The following is a 19,179-nucleotide window of genomic DNA, read 5'->3' as shown; positions in this document are numbered from 1 at the left end:
CATAGCACTTAAGAAATACCACAATTATTATTATATTATTTGCTCCTTTAGCCACAATACCCTGCCTCTCTTGCATTTTTCATTGTCCTTGTCTCATATTGTGTTTGTGTTTTCATTACTCCGTCTTTGCTCATGTGTCTCCAACTTCCTCCCTTTCACCTTCCTCGATAGTCTTAGATTTTGAGCCTCTTGAGGGCAAGGGACAGAATTCATTCATTCATTCAGTCAATCATATTTATTGAGCACTTACTGTCTGCAGAGCACTGTACTAAGCGCTTGGGAAGTACAAGTTGGCAACATATAGAGATGGTCCCTACCCAACAGTGGGCTCAGAATCTAATTTCCACCCAAGAGAAGCAGTGTGGCTTAGTGGAAAGAGCACGGGCTTGGGAGTCAGAGGTCGTGGGTTCTAATCCCAGCTCTGCTGTGTGACTTTGGGCAAGTCACTTAACTTCTCTGTGCATGTTACCTCATCTGTAAAATAGGGATTGACTATGAGCCCCATGTGGGACAACTTGATTACCCTGTATCTACCCCAGTGCTTGCCACGTAGTAAGCACTTAACAAGTAGCATTATTATTATTATTATGTGCATATATTTTTTGAGTACTTAGAACAGTGCTTTGCAGGCAGTAGGCCCTTAGCATGTACTACTGCTACGTTACCCAGGAAAATACAAGGAATTGCATAAACTGGAATTCCACAGAGCCATTCTCACATATCATGTAGGTCAGGGAGTGTCACCACAACCCCACTGGCTGAAGCAGAGATGCAGCAGGCCTAGTAGAAAGAGCATGGACCTGGGAATTAGAATACTTGGTGTCTAATTCCTGTTCCAACACTTTCTTGCTGTGCAACCTCGGACAAACCACTTCACGTCTCTGTGCTTCAGTTTCCTCATCTGTACAGTGGAGATTCATTACCTGCTCTCCTTCCTACTTAGACTGTGAATCCAAGCAGGACAGTAACTATGTTTGACCTGATTATCTTTTATCTACCCCAGTGTTTAGTACAGAGCTTGACACATAATCAGCATGGCTTAGTGGAAAGCACACAGGTTTAGGTGTCAGAAGTCATGGGTTCTAATCCCAGCTCCACCGCTTAGCAGCTGAGTGATTTTGGGCAATTCATGTAACTTCTCTGTGCCTCATATGTAAAATGGGGATTAAGTCTGTGAGCCCCACGTAGGGCAACCTGATTACCTTTTATCTACCCCAGTGCTTCAAGCAGTGCTTGGCACATAGTAAGCGCTTAACCATCATTAAAACTATTATTATGACACATGCCACAATTTTTTATTGTTAGCTTTTAGGGTTTTGAGACCAGTTCAGGAAGTGTCTGGATTCATTGTAGAAGAGACAACAGGGGAAGCAGAGAAAAAAATCTAGTGTTATGAAGGGAATATAACTGAACAAGATGAAGCTGAGCTTGCCACCTACGACTGACAGCAGACTGGTTAGGGTAATCAGACTGAAAATGTATGAAGAAACCAAAACCCTCAGGTCTGTCGAGCCCTGCCCCCTCATATGCTGAGTAAGTAGTTTTTTTGGTCCAATTTAGTGCAAACTGCAGGCAAGGCCTCATTATGTTGGACAGTTTAAAGAGAAAAAATGTTGGTTTAGAATTATTGAATGACATTGTTGACTACTTATTTCTTAAAGATGTCCACCAGGAGGATAAACTTTTAAGGAAAAGGGAAAAGGAGCTGAAATGGATTTCTGGTGATATTCATGATAATGCAGTAAAAATCTATCCAGCCTATATGACCTGCCTTTTAGATCCTTTTGGGAAAATTATGTCCATGCACTTTCTAGTGACATTTTGAAAATCTGATTTTTTTTTCCTTTTCTTCAATCCTCTGGCTCCATTTCCTTTAACAAGGATCTTTGTAGTAGGAGATAGGTAAAAACAGACAAATACTAATATATGAGTAATTACCAAAATATATCCCATGCAACAAAACCCTTTGAACTAGAAATAAAATCTGCTTTTTGAACTATTTCTCTTTTTATGAATTTCATTTTGATCCAAAGGCGAAGGGCATTCAACCGTCATATTATGTAAAAGAAAACTCAGATTCCACTGGACACAGGTTAGTAACTCGGTCAACTAAGATGCTTTTAATTAGATTCCATTCTAATGCAGCCACCATGTGATAAAACCAGCAACACTCATCTCCAGGACATTTAGCACATTGTTGGACCCTCAAGCATGTCAAACAGCCATTTAAATGCAACACCAGGCTATTGGAATACTAGAAGATTTGCATTGGTAGCTACCATATTACAGCCCAGCTAGGATTCTGCAATATTATTGCGGAAGGGAGAAAGACAGTGGGATGAACCTCTGTGGTAAAATGGGAAGAAATTGAAATAGAGTTTAATTCCTTCTTTTTCAATTCAAGACATTGCACTCCCTCCAGTATCTCTTTTGATAGTACCTTCAATGAATGACAATGTAAAGAAGATGGGAAAGTGAGTGAAGCAGCGTGGCTTAGTGGAAAGAGCCCGGGCTTTGGAGTCAGAGGTCATGGGTTCAAATCCCCGCTCTACCGCTTGTCAGCTGTGTGACTTTGGGCAAGTCACTTAACTTCTCTGTGCCTCAAGTCCCTCATCTGTAAATTGGGGATTAAGACTGTGAGCCCCCCGTGGGACAACTTGATCACCTTGTAACTTCCCCAGTGCTTAGAACAGTGCTTTGCACATAGCAAGTGCTTAATAAATGCCATCATCATCATCAAGTGAGTGGATCGTGAAGCTGCGGACGGGGAACGGAAACTGGTATGACAATAAGGCCTTATCCCAGTGAAGCAAGAAGATTCTGTGAGAGTCTTTTCCCTTTCATTCCCATCTAACACCCAGATGTGGTTATACATCTCAACCGTACCCCGGTGGGGAGGGGAAAGTGGAAGTGAGGCTTGATTTTCTTGATTTTCAGAAACCATTTCTAGAGAGTTGGGGAAAATCTCTTGAAGAAAAACACCACCATCTTCTCCATCTCTCATTCCTGTAATCTTAGAATTGCCCCTTGTATCCTCTCTCCCTCACATCCAACCCAAATATTCCATCTGGCACCAAATCCTGTTGCTCCTTTCACCATAATAACCCCAGAATCTATCCCTTCCTCTCCATCCAAACTGACGCTATTCTGGTCCAATCACTTGGCATATCAGCTTTCTCACAGTCCAAGGCAAGTCTAGTTTCTCCCCTCTCCAGTTCCTACTTCACACTGCTTTCAGATCATTTTTCTCAAGCATCACCGCCAGATATCTTCCCACTCCCCAAATCAAGCACTCAATTGATCAATGGTATTTACAGAGCGCTTACTGGGTACTTTGCATGGTGTGCTTCACCTCTGTTCTCCCCCTCTATACCTCTTACAGCTGTTATTTCAGCACATCTGCATGAGCTTGGACACTTATACCTTCCCCCTAACACAGCCCTGTAGAACTTATGTACGTATCTTTACATTCCTGTATGTATGTATATATGTGTGTACATATTTATTACTCTATTTTACTTGTACATATCTATTCTATTTATTTTATTTTGTTAGTATGTTTGGTTTTGTTCTCTGTCTCCCCCTTTTAGACTGTGAGCCCACTGTTGGGTAGGGACTGTCTCTATATGTTGCCAACTTGTACTTCCCAAGCACTTAGTACAGTGCTCTGCACACAGTAAGCACTCAATAAATATGATTTATTGATTGATTCCATTGCTCTCTCCTCGCTGTAATTTAGTGTAGTGTCTATCTCCCCCTCTAGATTTAAAGGTCAGAGATTATGTCTTCTAATTCCATCACACTCTCCCAAGTGCTTAATACAGTGCTCCACACAAAAGAAGAGCTCAATAAAATTCTGGGAGGCCAGGATAGTGTTTGCAATGCCACCATGGGAAATTCTGCTTTGGGGAAGTTAGAATTCTACATTTTAGCAATTTAAATTACTTGTATGCTTGTCTTACTCTGCAAAAACCTTGGAGTTAGAGGACCTGGGTTCTAATCCTGGCTCCCCATTTTTTCTACTGTGTGACCTTCTGCAAGTCACTTAACCTTTCTGTGCCTCAAAATTCTCTGCAGCAAAATGGGGTAAAATAGCTGTTCACCCTCCTGCTTAGACTTTGAGCCTCATGTGAGAAAGGGACTGTGTCCTTCCTACTTATAATAATAATAATGATGGTATTTGTTAGGCGCTTACTGTGTGCAAAGCACTGTTCTAAGTACTGGGGAGGTTACAAGGTGATCAGGTTATCCCATGGGGGCTCACAGCTTTAATCCCCATTTTACAGATGAGGCAACTGAGGCACAGAGAAGTTAAGTGACTTGCCCAAAGTCACACAGCTGACAGTTGGTGGAGCCGGGATTTGAACCCATGACCTCTGGCTCCAAAGCCCAGGCTATTTCCACTGAGCCACACTCATTTGCCCATGCTTAATACAGTGTTTGACACACAGTGAGAACTTAGATACCACAATTTTTAATCTGATTATTATTTCAGATTAAAGTATCATATTGACTGCATTACCATTTGTGTTCACTTACATTCAAGCAATATGAAAGCAGGAACAGTATCATCTCCTTTTATTTTACTCTACCAAGGGCACGATGCTTAAGAAAAAAAAAATGAATGATAGAAGCAATGTAGTTCCGAATTAGAATTCGGAATTTTAAGTGAAACAATGTTATGTGAATCCACTTTTCTCATAAGATTTAATCTAGAATAGGAGAGGTTAGCTGCTAGCCGGGAAAATATCATATTAAAACTGCGGTTGTCAGTGCAAAGAAAGAATCAAGCTCTTTAGCACAAATAGTTGACATTATAAATAATTACCTTTCTCCTTTGGGTAAGCTGGAGTTTTTCCATCTTTGACTTTGAGAGGTTCTGGAGTCTTCTTGTCTTTGATTTTGAGAGGTTCTGAAGTCTTTGTATCTTTGACTTTGAGAGGTTCTGAAGTCTTTGTATCTTTGACTTTGAGAGGTTCTGAAGTCTTTGTATCTTTGACTTTGAGAGGTTCTGGAGTCTTCACATCTTTCACTTTGAGAGTTTCCAGGGTTTTAGCATCTTTGATTTTGAGATGTTCTGAAGTCTTTGTATCTTTGACTTTGAAAGGCTCTGGAGTCTTCCCATCCTTTGTTTTGAATGGTTCTGGGGGCTTTAGATCTTTCATCTTGAGAGGTTCTGGAGTCTTTAGGCCCTTTGCTTTGAGAGGTTCTGGAGTCTTCCCATCCTTTGTCTTGTGAGGTTCTGGTCTCGGTACATCTTTCAACCTGAGAAGTTCTGGAGTCTTCGGGGCCTTTGATTTGAGAGGTTCAGGAATCTTCTCCTCCTTTACTTTGAGAGGTCCTGAGGTCTTGACATCTTTTACCTTGAGAGGTTCCGGAGTCTTCACAACCTTCACTTTCAGATAGTCTGGTGCCTTCCCTTCTTTTGCTTTGAGAGGTTCTAGCATCTTACCATCTTTGGCTTTCACAGGGTCTGAAGTCTTCATGCACTTCCCCTTAACAGCCTCTGAAGTTGACACATTTTTCACCCTGGGCTCTAGAAAGGAACATTTACTATTATGGAAAGCTAAGGAAGATGAAAACCATGACTGCAAAGTAAAGAAGTCTGCTACTGAAATATAGACAGAATTAAATAATACGCAAGATGTGATCATTTTTGAAGGTGTTGTTTCACCAGGATTTTAATATAGAATGCAAATGGTGAGGAAAAAGAAAACATTTCCATGTTAGATAAAACAATAATCCTTTGTTAGCTCATTTCACTCAGATTAGAAAGAAGCATCAATATGAATGTAATTTTAATGACTTTGGAACATGAAAATATCCCCAATCATATTTCAAAATTTAAATGAGAGGTCCTAGGTTTGGTTGCAGGAAAAATTTCAAGATGAAAGTCAGGATTAAAAGTTGGGTGGCCAAAAATTACTTATTATCTAAAATGAGCCACATTTTCTTTATGGGTAAACTCAAGGTGTGGATACCATAAATAGAATCAGTGCTAAGGGATTGTGGTAAAGTCATTTTACCTGATCTGTGCCTCAGTTCCTTTTCTGTAAAATGGGAATGAAATATCTGTTCTCCACTCACCCAAGACAGTAAACCCAAAATAGACCAGAGAAGGACTGTGAGTGATTTGATTGCATTATATCTAGTCCAATTCTCAGTACAGTGCTTGGCACATAGTAAGTGCTAAAAAGTACTATTATTATAATCATTTCTAGTCTTCAGTTCATCCCTGGAAGCCATGTGTGAGATGGTAACAGCGAGTTAGTAAAGGGGAAATTGTACATGTTGGATGGCCCATCAATAACCACGGGACTGGATGTCATGGAAGTCAACTGGCTCAAAGTTTCCCCAAGCATCTTTTAATGCCACCATCTGAGATGGAACATTGGATTGGATGGACCAATGGTCTGATCCAGGACAACATTAGATTATTGTGCTTCTACTGACCGAGAAAATGATTTAGCTTTGCTATTTCCCTTTCCCAACTCCTATTCCACCAGCTGGCCTCAGGACAAGGCATGAAGTCCAGGCTCTCCGGTGGCAAATAGGAGAGGAAGAGCGAGACACCCTCTCGGCCTCAGATGTCAATCATGCAGGTACTAGATGAATCAAGAACTGTGAGCAATAGTAATAATAATAATTATTTATTAGGTGGTTACTGTGTGCCAGGCACTATACTAAGCACTGGGGTAGTATACAAATAAATGTTGGATACAGCCCATGTCCCCCGTGGAACTTACAGTTTCAATCCTCATTTTACAGATGGGGTAACTGATGCATAGAGAAATGAAGTGACTTTTCCAAGGTCACATAGCAGAAAAGTGGCAGAGTTAGGATTAGAACCCATGACCTTCTGATTCCCAGGCCTGTGATCTATCCACCACACCATGCTGCTTCTCGATAGTAATTATCACCAGTGGAGAAAATTATCAAAATTATTGAAAGTATCACCACCGACCAGTTCCTAAGGACTCAAATCATTAAGTGTCACGTTTGTTTGGTAGTGACCAATACCAGATACACATTTTCATTTAACAGAGAGGAAAGATCATAAGAAATATAGCAGTTTCCCAAAGCACAGGTGAAACACTGGTATGTTATGCTACACACGTGCATGCAAGGCTCCTCTCAAGAATACCAGAGCCATTAGGATGCTCAGATAATGAATTCGTAGCTTTACCATTGAACTGAAGTTGTTACCTTTATCTTTCAGGACTGAAGAAGATTTTGCAGCTTTATCTTTCACTCTTTCTGGAAGAAAAATGAAAACAGGAAGGCCTAAGAAAGCAGAGAGAGAAGGGAAACCAAACTGTGCAGATGCCTCCTGTGAGCTGAAAGGAAACAATGTGGCCTAGTGGGAAGAAAAGCAGAGGGAAGCAGCATGGCCTAGTGGAAAGAGCACATGCCTGGTAGTCCGAGGACCTGGGTTCTAATCCCAGCTCTGCTCTGTGACCTTTGGCAACTTTCTCTTTTAATGGTTTATTAAGCAATTACTGTGTGCCCAGCACTGCATTGTGTTGGGGTAGAAACAAGCTAATCAGGTTGGACACAGTCCCTATCCCACATGGGGCTCACAGTCATAATCCCCATTTTGCAGATGAGGTAACTGGGGCACAGAGAAGTTAAGTGACTTGCCCAAGGTCACCCATCAGACAAGTAGCAGAGCCAACGTTAGGACCCAGGTCCTTCTGACTCTCAGGGCCATGCTCTATCCACTAGACCATGCTGCTTCTCACTTAGTTCTCTGTTCCTTAGATCCTTCATTTGCAAAATGGGAATTCAATCCCTGTTTTCCTTCCTACTTAGACTGTGAGCTCTATGTGAGACCTGATTATCCTGTATCTAACCCATTTCTTATTGCAGTGCTTGATGCTTATTATTATTATTATTATTATTATTATTATTATATCTGAAATTTCTAGCTTGGGTGGGTTCCAGTAGGGGATAACTGATCAATTTGTTTCCCTCATTTAGGGACTATTTAGAGGTTAGGCTATAGGCCCAGATAGTCATGAGTAGAAACAACATTTTTCCACAATTTATTACTGATTATTCTTGACAACCTGGTAATCTTTTCAATGGAGCCTCCAGGGACGTGAAAGAATGGGTTGTGTTCTGAGTGGGTTTAAGATGACTCCAAAGATTAAGGTACATTCTAGAGACTCTGGATGTCCACTAAGTAAGCATTCCTATGCTTGACCCCAGATTTCATCAGGAACTTCTACTTTGACATCCAGCTGACGGTGTGTTGCTTAATCCACCCTTGAAATATTGTTTGGGTCTATTTAATTAGACAAGTGTTTGAGTTTTTTATCCTTTCATTCAATTGCATTTATTAAGTGTTTACTGTTTGCAGAACACTGTACTAAGCACTTGGGAGAGTACAAAATAACGATAAACAGACACATTTCTAGACAGATTCTTTATTATAGTTTGATTTTGATGTATCAGTGATTTTTTTAACGATATTTGTTAAGGGCTTACATGGCCTTAGCAGCATGGCCTAGTCGCAACAGCATGGGCTTGGGAGTCAGGGGTCATGGGTTCTAATTCTGGTTTTGCCATTTGTCTGCTGTGTAACCTTGGGCAAGTTACTTTTCTGTGCTTCAGTTACCTCCTCTGTAAAATGGGGATTGAGACTGTATTGTTGAAACTGGCTTGTATCTAACTGGATAGATACAAGTTAATCAGATTAGACTCAGTTCATGTCCCATATGGGGCTCACAATCTTAATCACCATTTCACAGATGAGGTAACTGAGACACAGAGGAGTCGAGCAACTTTCCCAGGGTCACACAGCAGACAACGGTGGAGCCAAGATAAGAACCCTGGACCTTCCGTCTCTCAGGCCCATCCTCTACTCATAAGGCCACACTGCTTCTCGAGTTTAAGAGAACTGCAAACTGCAGAGCTTTCTTTTGTCATCTTTCTCACACCATGTGTACTGATCTTGATATATATGATATATTTAATCATTGGGATTAATAATTCTCAGAATACAAATATTTCATGTATAATATTTGATTTTTATAGTAATCCTCAAGGCTGCAATCTCACTATGGGCAGGGAGCATGTTGCATTGTATTGTATTGCACCCTCTCAAGTGCTTAGTACAGTTCTCTGTATGTAGTAAGTACTAAATAAATACCATTGATTGATTGATAAATCTGGAAAAAATATACTAAGCAACAGTCACCTATTACTTAATGGAGGATCCCACCTCTCTGCAGTCCTACCCACACTCTTCCTTCACTTCTCCATACCAGCTCCTCCTTTTAGAGACCTCCCTGAATCCACCTCCACTGTCAGTAGGATGGAGGTAGGATGATGAAAAAAATCACCATTCTAGTGTAGACAGCATAAGGCTTAGCTTCAGTAGAGGGTAGTGAGCACTCAATCCAACTCAAATGTGGACATCTCTACAAAATTAAAATGAGTGATGAGCTACACTCATTATATACTCATAGTTCATTTCCAAAAGCCCCCACCTGCTAATGCAGAAGGGAGATACTTTGCACACAAATTTATTGGGGTTCTTTCTGTTTCTAAGATAGAGACACTGATGCTGCCTAATGTTTTCCCTCCTAGTCATCCAGTCTCAGGGTAATGAGATGCATCAGTAGGCATCTTTAATTTTCCCTTTAATAACCCCCTGGATTCTATTATCCATGAATTTAAACCCCTTCTTTAGTCTTCTAGAATCTCTAACATTTCCCTCTAATAAAGCACAGTCGATTCTTCATCATCATCACTATTATTATAGTATTTGTTCATTCAATCATATTTATTGAGCAGAGCATTTGTTAAGCACTTACTATGTGTCAACCACTATTCTAAGTTCTGGGATAGATACAAGTTAAGTTGGACACAGTCCCTGTCCCACATGGGGCTCGCAGTCTAAGTAATTCATCATCTATGCATTTAGGCAAAACCCTCCTGAAACTATGGATATTTTCAGACTGAACCATATGTCTATAATATTTCCTAGTGGATTGCATTTTTGATGTTCACATTTTATGCATGAGAATGTTATTTGGGAAGAAATACTGTTTTGGGGACCTTTGACTAGAAAGTTTAATAGTGATTAGCATAAGAAACTAATGAGAATTTATGAATAGGTTTTTTTTTTTCCTCTGTCGTTATCTTCATTGATCTTCCATTTGGAAGTTGAAAGGAGGAAGAAAACCTTCAATTTGTGAGTACCTAAATCCTGAAAATGATTGATCTCAGTCTCAGTGAAACGCCAAAGTTATGTTGTGTATATATCATGCCTCCACACAAATTCAAGCACTAGTGCTTTAATACTCATTATTTCCACAGTCCAAATTCAAATCAGAACTTGCAAGCTGGTTCCAGAAGACACTATATCAGTTTCTATAAATGCAGAAAATTCTCCATTAGTTTGTGACCGATACTAATTCATGAAAATTGGTTTTTATTAATCAATTTATGGCTAACTCCCTTTACCCAATTTACAGCTTTCTTTAAAGCATTTTGTGTGATCTATGCTGTGGTCCCTAATTTTGCAGCTTCCTTTGATTTGCAGTTGAATTTGTTTAAAATACTGCAGGATCTTGAAATGCAGAGCTTTATTTAAACCAACAACCTTCATAGTTAAAAGCCTTTGTTTTTATTTCTTCAAAAGTGTTTTGATGTGATATTTTTTCTTATTATGATCAGTGAAGAGATTATTTTTCAAAGCTCAGGGTCCTCAGTCTATGTCTAACCAGGAGAACCAGCAGCAAAGCATAATGCAAAATAAAGACCCTGGATGATATGTAAATATATTGTGACAATTAAATGGAAGGGGTAATTCCTCAAAAGCCAATTCTCCAATTATTACCCTTGCTCAACACATCACACTTGATGTCCTTTTATTTTGAATGGTCTCTGCTAATGTTTTCTATCTCGACTTGGGGTCCCATCTTAATTAGGTATTTAATTCAAGAGGAATCTTCCCTCCCCCAGACTGTAGGTTTTTCCTTTTGTTGTTCAGCTGGGGCTGTTGTTTATCAGTGCTAATGAACTGATCCAAATGCTTCAGAATAATTTCCAGTTCTCCAGTCTAGAAGGAGAAGCAAAATGGGTGATTTCCAGGGGTCACAAAGTGAATTGGTCGTGATCCTGTGTATGTATTGACCTGGAACAATTATTTTTTCCAGGAGGACCATCAGGTCTCCCAGGTTTCAAAGAGGGATGACACTCACTAATAACTTCATCCCACCCCCCTTCCCCCGCGCTCTACACTGTAAGCTCATTGCTGGCAGAGAATGTGTCTGTTTATTGTTGTATTGTGCTCTCCCAAGCTCTTAGTACAATGCTCTGCACACAGTAAGTGCTCAATAAATATGTTGAATGAATGAATCCCTTGATCCAGTTTCAAGTCAAGGAGGGAGAGGGAGTTATCCTGATCTGGTAATAATAATGGTGGTATTTAAGTGCTTATTCATTCATTCAATCATATTTATTGAGCGCTTACTGTGTGCAGAGCACTGTACTAAGCTTTTGGGAAGTACAAGTTGGCAACATATAGAGATGGTCCCTACCCAACAATGGGTATGTGCCAAGCACTGTTCTAAGTGCTGGGGTATATACAAGGTAATCAGGTTGTCCTACGTGGGACTCTCAGTCTTAATCCTCATTTTACAGATGAGGTAACTGAGGTCCAGAGAAGTTAAGTAGCTTGCCCAAGATCACACAGCAGACAAGTGGTGGGGGTGGGATTAGAACCCATGACCTCTGACTCCCAAGCCCATGATCTTTCCACTACAACATGCTGCTTCTCTAATATTGTATTGTAGTCTCCCAATACAATAAGAACTCCATAAATACCACTGTTGCATTGCTTGATTGATATCTGCACTCATAAGACCTCCTTCTTGCCAAATCCAATGGCTTCTACTCTATCCTAATCCTCCTCAACCTCTCAGCTGCCTTCGACACTGTGGATCACCCCCTTCTCAACGCACTATCCAACCTTGGCTTCACAGACTCTATCCTCTCCTGGTTCTCCTCTTATCTCTCTGGCCATTCATTCTCAATCTCTTTTGCAGGCTCCTCCTCCCCTTCGCATCCCCTTACTGTAGGGGTTCCTCAAGGGTCAGTTCTTGGTCCCCCTCTGTTCTCTATCTACACTCACTGCCTTGGTGAACTCATTGGCTCCCACAGTGTCAACTATCATCTCTATGTTGATGACACCCAAATCTACATCTCTGCCCCTGCTCTCTCTCCCTCCCTCCAGGCTCATATCTCCTCCTGACTTCAGGACATCTCCATCTGGATATCTGCCCGCCATCTAAAACTCAATATGTCCAAGATTGAACTCCTTATCTTCCCTCCCAAACCCTGTCCTCTCCCTGACTTTCTCATCACTATAGATGGCACTACCATCCTTGCCGTCTCACAAGCCCACAACCTTAGCTGTGTGACTTTGGGCAAGTCATTTAACTTCTCTGTGCCTCAGTTACCTCATCTGTAAAATGGGGATTAAGACTGTGAGCCCCACATGGGACAACCTGATCACCTTGAATCCGCCCCAGCTCTTAGAACAGTGCTTCACACATAGTAAGTGCTTAACAAATGCTATTATTATTATTATTATTATTATCCTCAACTCCACCCTCTCATTCACCCCACACATCCAGTCCGTCACTAAAACCTGCCGGTCTCACCTCCACAATATCGCCAAGATTTGCCCTTTACTCTCCATGCAAACCCCTTCCTTGCTGGTTCAAACTCTCATCCTATCCTGACTGGATTACTGCACCACCCTCCTCTCTGATCTCCCATCCTCCTGTCTCTCCCCGCTTCAGTCTTTACTTCACTGTGCTGCTCGGATCATCTTTCTACAGAAACGCAGAAATGCTCTTACTCCCCTCCTCAAAAATCTCCAGTGGCTGCCTGTCAACCTACGAATCAAGTAAAAACTCCACACTCTCGGCTTCAAAGCTCTCCAACACCTTGCCCCCTCTCACCTCACCTCCCTTCTCTCCTTCTACAACCCAGCCCACACCCTCCACTCATTTGCCGCTAACCTCCTCACAGTGCCTCATTCTCGCCTGTCCCACTGTCGATCCCCAGCCCACGTCCTCCCCTTGGCCTGGAATGCCCTCCCTCTACACACCCACCAAGCTAGCTCTCTTCCTCCCTTCAAAGCCCTACTGAGAGCTCACCTCCTCCAGTAGGCCTTCCCAAACTGAACCCCCTTTTTCCTCTCCTCCCCCCACCTCTTTCCCTCCCCACAGCACTTGTATATATTTGTACAGATTTATTACTCTATTTGACTTGTACATATTTACTATTCTATTTATCTTGTTAATGATGTACATTATAGCTATAATTCTATTTGTTCTGATGATTTTGACACCTGTCTACATGTTTTGTATTGTTGTCTGTCTCCCCCTTCTAGACTGTGAGCCCACTGTTGGGTAGGGACCATCTCTCTCTGTTGCCAACTTGTATTTCCCAAGTGCTTAGTACAGTGCTCTGCACACAATAAGCACTCAATTAATACGATTGAATGAATTAATGAATATCTTTTTTTATGTTGAAAATTGAGATTTGCTTATTTGGTTGCTAAATCCTAGTTCTTTCGCCCGGGTGAGTGCCAAAGGCACATTAGAATATAAGGTTTGTGATTTGCAGTTATCATCAATGGGAAGAACACTACTAATTTTAATCCAGCCTGCCATGAAACATGGATAGTTTCTCTATGAGAGGATCCCAGGGAGATGTTTGCAGTTCAGAAATGCTTACTGAAATGAAGCAAATGTTTGCAGAGGCAAAGACAGACAGGGTCCACATTGGTACTGGTGGTTGGAAGAGTAGCCATAAGCTCTCATGAAACTGGGCTGAATAATGGAGGAACAGAAAGAGCAATTGGAAGAATGAGGAAGAGGAGGATTTTGGAATTAGGTTATGACAGAATATGCCAAAGAGGTGTCAGGTGAAAGCCAAAACAAAATAGTAGTACTTGAGCCTGCTGTTGGGTAGGGATTTTCTCAATTTGTTGCCGAATTGTGCTTTCCAAGCGCTTAGCAATAATAATAATAATAATGGCATTTATTAAGTTCTTATTATGTGCAAAGCACTGGTCTAAGTGCTGGGGAGGTTACAAGGTGATCAGGTGTACCATGGGGGGCTCACAGTCTTAATCCCCATTTTCCAGATGAGGTAACTGAGGCACAGAGAAGTTAAGTGACTTGCCCAAAGTCACACAGCTGACAATTGGTGGAGCCGGAATTTGAACCCCTGACCTCTGACTCCAAAGCCCGTGCTCTTTCCACTGAGCCACGGTCTGCACACAGTAAGTGCTCAATAAATACGATTGAATGAAATGAATGAATGACCCAACGTTTCATATCATAACTGAGGTATCTGAGAGGACCACAGAGTCTTTCTTAATTGAGGATTTACAGAAGAAAATTACTTTTGAAAACAAAATGTGTCATGTACGATCTCCATGTGTGTAAAGTATGCATGGCAATTTCTGGAAAAGAAAATCATCTTTATTTAGTAGCAGGGCTTTGAAAACTCTGGGGATTTCTGACACTTTGTTCCTCAGAACGCCCAGCCCCCAGATGGCTTCTGTTCAGGAAAATGTTACAGTAATAGGATTATAAATGGTCACATTCATTCCTTGAGGCCAGGTTTGCTTCAACCAAATCTACTGCTAAGAGAAGCAGCATAGTCTAGTAGAAAGAGCATGGGGCCTGGGAACCAGAGGATGTGGTTTTGATCCCAGCTCCACCTCCTGCCTACTGTGGAACCTTGGGCAAATCTATGCCTCATTTTCCTCATCCATAAAATCATAATTCAATTATAGGTCTCCTTCCTACTTAGACTGTGAGTCTTGGACCTCCTCACTGTACCTCGTTCTCATCTGTCCCGCCGTCAACCCCCGGCCGACTTCCCTCCCCTGGCCTGGAATGCCCTCCCTCCGCACATCCCCCAAGCTAGCTTTCTTCCTCCCTTCAAAGCCATACTGAGAGCTCACCTCCTCCAAGAGGCCTTCCCAGACTGAGCCCCTTTTTTGTTTTTCTCCTCCCCATCCCACCTGCTCTACCTCCTTCCCTTCCCCACAGCACTTATATATACATATATATATACATATATATATGTACAGATTTATTACTCTATTTTACTTGTACATATTTACTATTCTATTTATTTTGTTAATGTGCATATAACTTTAATTCTATTTGTTTTGACGACTTTGACACCTGTCTACATGTTTTGTTTTGTTATCTGTCTCCCCCTTCTAGACTCTGAGCCTGTTGTTGGGTAGGGACCATCTCTACATATTGCCAACTTGTACTTCCCAAGCGCTTAGTACAGTGCTCTGCACACAGTAAGTGCTCAATAAATATGATTGAATGAATGAATGGAGTCCCATGTGGGGCAGGGATTGGGTCCAACCTGATTATCTTCTAGATACCATAGCACATTCATTCAGTCAGTCGTATTTATTGAGCACTTGCTGTGTGCAGAGTACTATACTAAGCACATCATGGCTCAGTGGAAAGAGCACGGGCTTTGGAGTCAGAGGTCATGGGTTTGAATCCCGGCTCCACCACATGTCTGCTGTGTGACCTTGGGCAAGTCACTTAACTTCTCCGAGCCTCAATTCCCTCATCTGTAAAATGGGGATTAAGACTGTAAGCCCCCCGTGGGACAAACTGATTACCTTGTATCCCCCCCTGGCACTTAGAACAGTGCTTTGCACATAGTAAGCGCTTAACAAATACCATTATTATTATTACTAAAGTGGCAAACCAAACCCCAGAGTGTAACAAGGAATTTGGCAACCATGCTCAGATGCAGGTTTTGAAGTGTGGTGCCTTGGAGTACATATTTGGGGGATGCAGCCTGAGAAGCACCATGGCTCAATAGAAAGAGCACCGGCTTGGGAGTCAGAGGTCATGGGTTCAAATCCTGACTCCGCCAGTTGTCAGCTGTGTGATTTGGGGCAAATCACTTAACTGCTCTGTGCCTCTGTTACCTCATCTGTAAGATGGAGATGAAGACTGTGAGCCCCACATGAGAGAACCTGATCACCTTGTATCCTCCCCAGTGCTTAGAATGGTTCTTTGCACATGGTAAGTGCTTAACAAATGTCACTATTATTATTATTATTAAGAATCTGACCCACTAGTAGCTGGGGGAGGATAAGATGTAAAGTAGGAGTGGTTATGCAGAGTAGTCGCATTATGGATTTGATGTTGTCCATTGTGTTTTGAGTGACGTCTTATAAAATGAAGTGCATGCTTAAGTGGCTGTGCTTTATCAGCTCTCTTCTGAACTGCTGAAAAGCCAAGGAGAGGCCAGATTGTCTTCTTTGAAGGACACTGAAGATTTCTTCCAGCTGAAAATATTTCACCTAATTATAATGTTAGCCATACAGTCCAGACTCCAATGCTGATAATTATCGTTACCATTATTTTGTATTAGCATTAGTTAAATATTAGTGTCAGTATCAGTTAAGAAGCAGTGTGGCTTAGTGGAAAGATCCAGGCTTGGGAGCTAGAGGATGTGGGTTCTAATCCCGGCTCCACCACTAGTCTGCTGTATGACACTGAGCAAGCCACCTAGCTTTTCTGTGCCTCAGTTTTCCCATCTGTAAAATGGAGATTAAGACTGAGAACCCCGTGTGGGACAACCTGATTACCTTGTATCTACCTTACTGCTTAGAACAGTGCTTGAGATATAGTAAACACTTAACAAATAGCAATAAATAATAAATAAATAAATACCAACAAATAAATAATAATAATTATTATTATTATTATTAACTGTTTACTAGGTGTCAAGCACTGTTCTAAGCACTGGGGGCAGAGACAAATCAATCACATTGGACAGTCTCTGTCTCTCAGGGGGCTCACAGTCTAAGTAAGAGGCAATAGGATTAGGAAGTGAGATTTAATCCCCATTTTACAGTTGAGGAAAACAAGGCACAGTGAAGTTAAGTGACTTGCCCAGAGTCACACAGCAAGCAATTGGTTGAGCCAGGATTAGTACCCAGGTCGTCTGACCCTCAGGTCTGTGCTCTTTCCACAGGCCATGTTTCTCAAAGTTCTTCCTATAGGTTGTATTCTGGAACGCTTGTTAGTTGAGAGGTATGCAAAGTAGCTTCAAGAAAGGGAATATAAAATGGCTTATTTTACAGGTTTGAGTTGGCAGAAAGGAACCTCAGTCTGGTCTTAAAATGTTTTAACCGAAGCTAAATCTCAGATTGAAGTACACAAAGCATTGTTAGAAGGAAAATTTGTAGCTATTTCCTCGTGAACAAGGAATTCTCTGAATGTCTAGCCACATAAACTAACATTGTCTCCAGTTACAAAACATAGAAAGGGGGATGTGGTAAACACATGTAACTCACTGCCTCCTGAAGTTGGTCAGGTGAAAACATTATCAGGTTCAAGAAGCATCTTGATGGATTTGCCAAGTGAGAGAACCATGCTGGGAAAGTTAGTGATGTTGAGGGCAGAAGTGGAAGCTTAAGATGATAACCTATTCATGGTTACACCTTTGTCCTGATGCTGCTGTCAGAAACAGAATCACGGGCTGAGTGTATTGTGGTGCTGACCTGGGAAGTTCCAGTAGGGTTTGTATCTATTAGTTGATGAGGGACCCATGATGGATGGCTAGATGGAAAATTATGGATGGAAATTTGAGAATTAAGAGTGATAGGTGGGCTATTCCTAACCATGATGGTGAGTGTCCCGTAGGGCAACACAAGGGTCGTCCAGAGCATCCTGTCTGAGAAAGAGTCCTGAGGTGGAAGAACTCTGGGTCTAAACCAGGAATGAAATGAATGTATTGATGGACTGGTGACCATCAATATCAAAGAAATTTGAGACCTATAAATCTTGGCTTTCTCCTGCTCTTCATTATTACAGATTTCCATTCCCTTCTCAAACTTGTGAAAGTAAAAGAAAAACCATTCTTTCAATTTACATGGTGAAAGTTGCACATGTTTTCTAAGTAGAAAGTGATGCATGTTGAAATATATTGTGATTTAAAGATTTTTCCTAAAGAGACAATCCCACAGTCAAACCACGATATGACTCATACTGGATGGGCCAAAGAGACCAAGGAGTTGAATTACCATGGTAAAGTTTCACTTAGGTCCTTAGGAACTTAAAAACGTAACTTAAGAATTGAGGACCTTTGAACAGGCAGAGGGGTAACCAAGGAGCAACAGGATGCTTCAACTGGTAGTGTTCTGATGTGGAAATCAAGACACTTGGGTTCTAGATCTGGTTGACTTACAACAGTGTTTGGCACATAGTAAGCGCTTAACAAATACCATCATTATTATTATTGACTTACCAAAGCTTTGCAGTGCTGAAGGTTTCTGACCAAGGAACTACCTTGGTAATTCCAGAGCTTAGTTCAGCACTTGCCACATAGTAAGAGCTCTACAAATACCATTATTATTGCTGTTGTTTTTACTTGATCATACTTAGATGGAATCCTGAAAATAGTTGGCTAACATGATCCAGGAAACTCGGTCATTTACATGCGCGAGTTAGTGCTGCACAGACCACAAGCGCTATAATTAACTTCGTTATGCAAGATGGAAACTCATTCTCGTTCCTGTTAGGCAACCCCATCATCATGACCAGTCAGCAAGGAACAGGGCCAAGAGACAGGACACAAGGTCTCTCCCTTATTGAGGTCACCATGGTTTTAGTGCACAGGGCAAGAAACCACCAGCAATCTCCTCATCCTCTCAGCTGGTCTGAAGTGAACCACGTCTGTGCTTTTCGATTGGGACTTTCTTTAGATTGAGGATGTGGCCCTGGACCCTCAATTCTTTGATCATTTGTGTTTCTGTTATATGTTTCGGTTGGAAAATGTGGAGGCAATAGACGACGTTCTTCAGATAAGTGTGATGTGATATTGGGGGGAACGGTTGTGTGAATGCACAAGGCAGGTGTATAACATTTCCAGTGTTTCTTAATGTAAGAAAGATCAGGTTTTGTCAGGAGTATGCTGCTCCATTATAAGAAAACTGAGTTTTTTTTTTCAAATAGACCCCAAGTGCTGCTACAATCCTAAGCTTTTCTGTGGATTCTCCATATGCATGCTAGTTGACTTAAGACTAAAGACTAAGGTAGCTGAAAGGGCTGTATTGTCTTTGGTGACAGGAAATTATGTGAAACATGATGA

The 19,179-nt window shown here is 41.4% G+C and overlaps 1 protein-coding gene across 1 annotated transcript in view; it reads right to left on the bottom strand.

Moving 5' to 3' along the window:
* Positions 1-19,179, bottom strand: part of LOC119941973 (triadin-like) — a 229,505-nt gene that overhangs the window by 102,684 nt on the left and 107,642 nt on the right. Inside the window, exons 11-12 of the mRNA XM_038762560.1 lie at positions 7,207-7,257; positions 4,829-5,536 (exon numbers count right to left, since the gene is read on the bottom strand). Of these exons, the coding sequence (XP_038618488.1) occupies positions 4,829-5,536; positions 7,207-7,257 (759 nt within the window). The remainder of the gene's footprint in view (positions 1-4,828; positions 5,537-7,206; positions 7,258-19,179) is intronic.

Source organism: Tachyglossus aculeatus, chromosome 2 (genome assembly GCF_015852505.1).
Source record: "Tachyglossus aculeatus isolate mTacAcu1 chromosome 2, mTacAcu1.pri, whole genome shotgun sequence".
Classification (NCBI taxonomy): Eukaryota; Metazoa; Chordata; class Mammalia; order Monotremata; family Tachyglossidae; genus Tachyglossus; species Tachyglossus aculeatus.
This window is presented reverse-complemented; position numbering and strand designations above follow the sequence as displayed.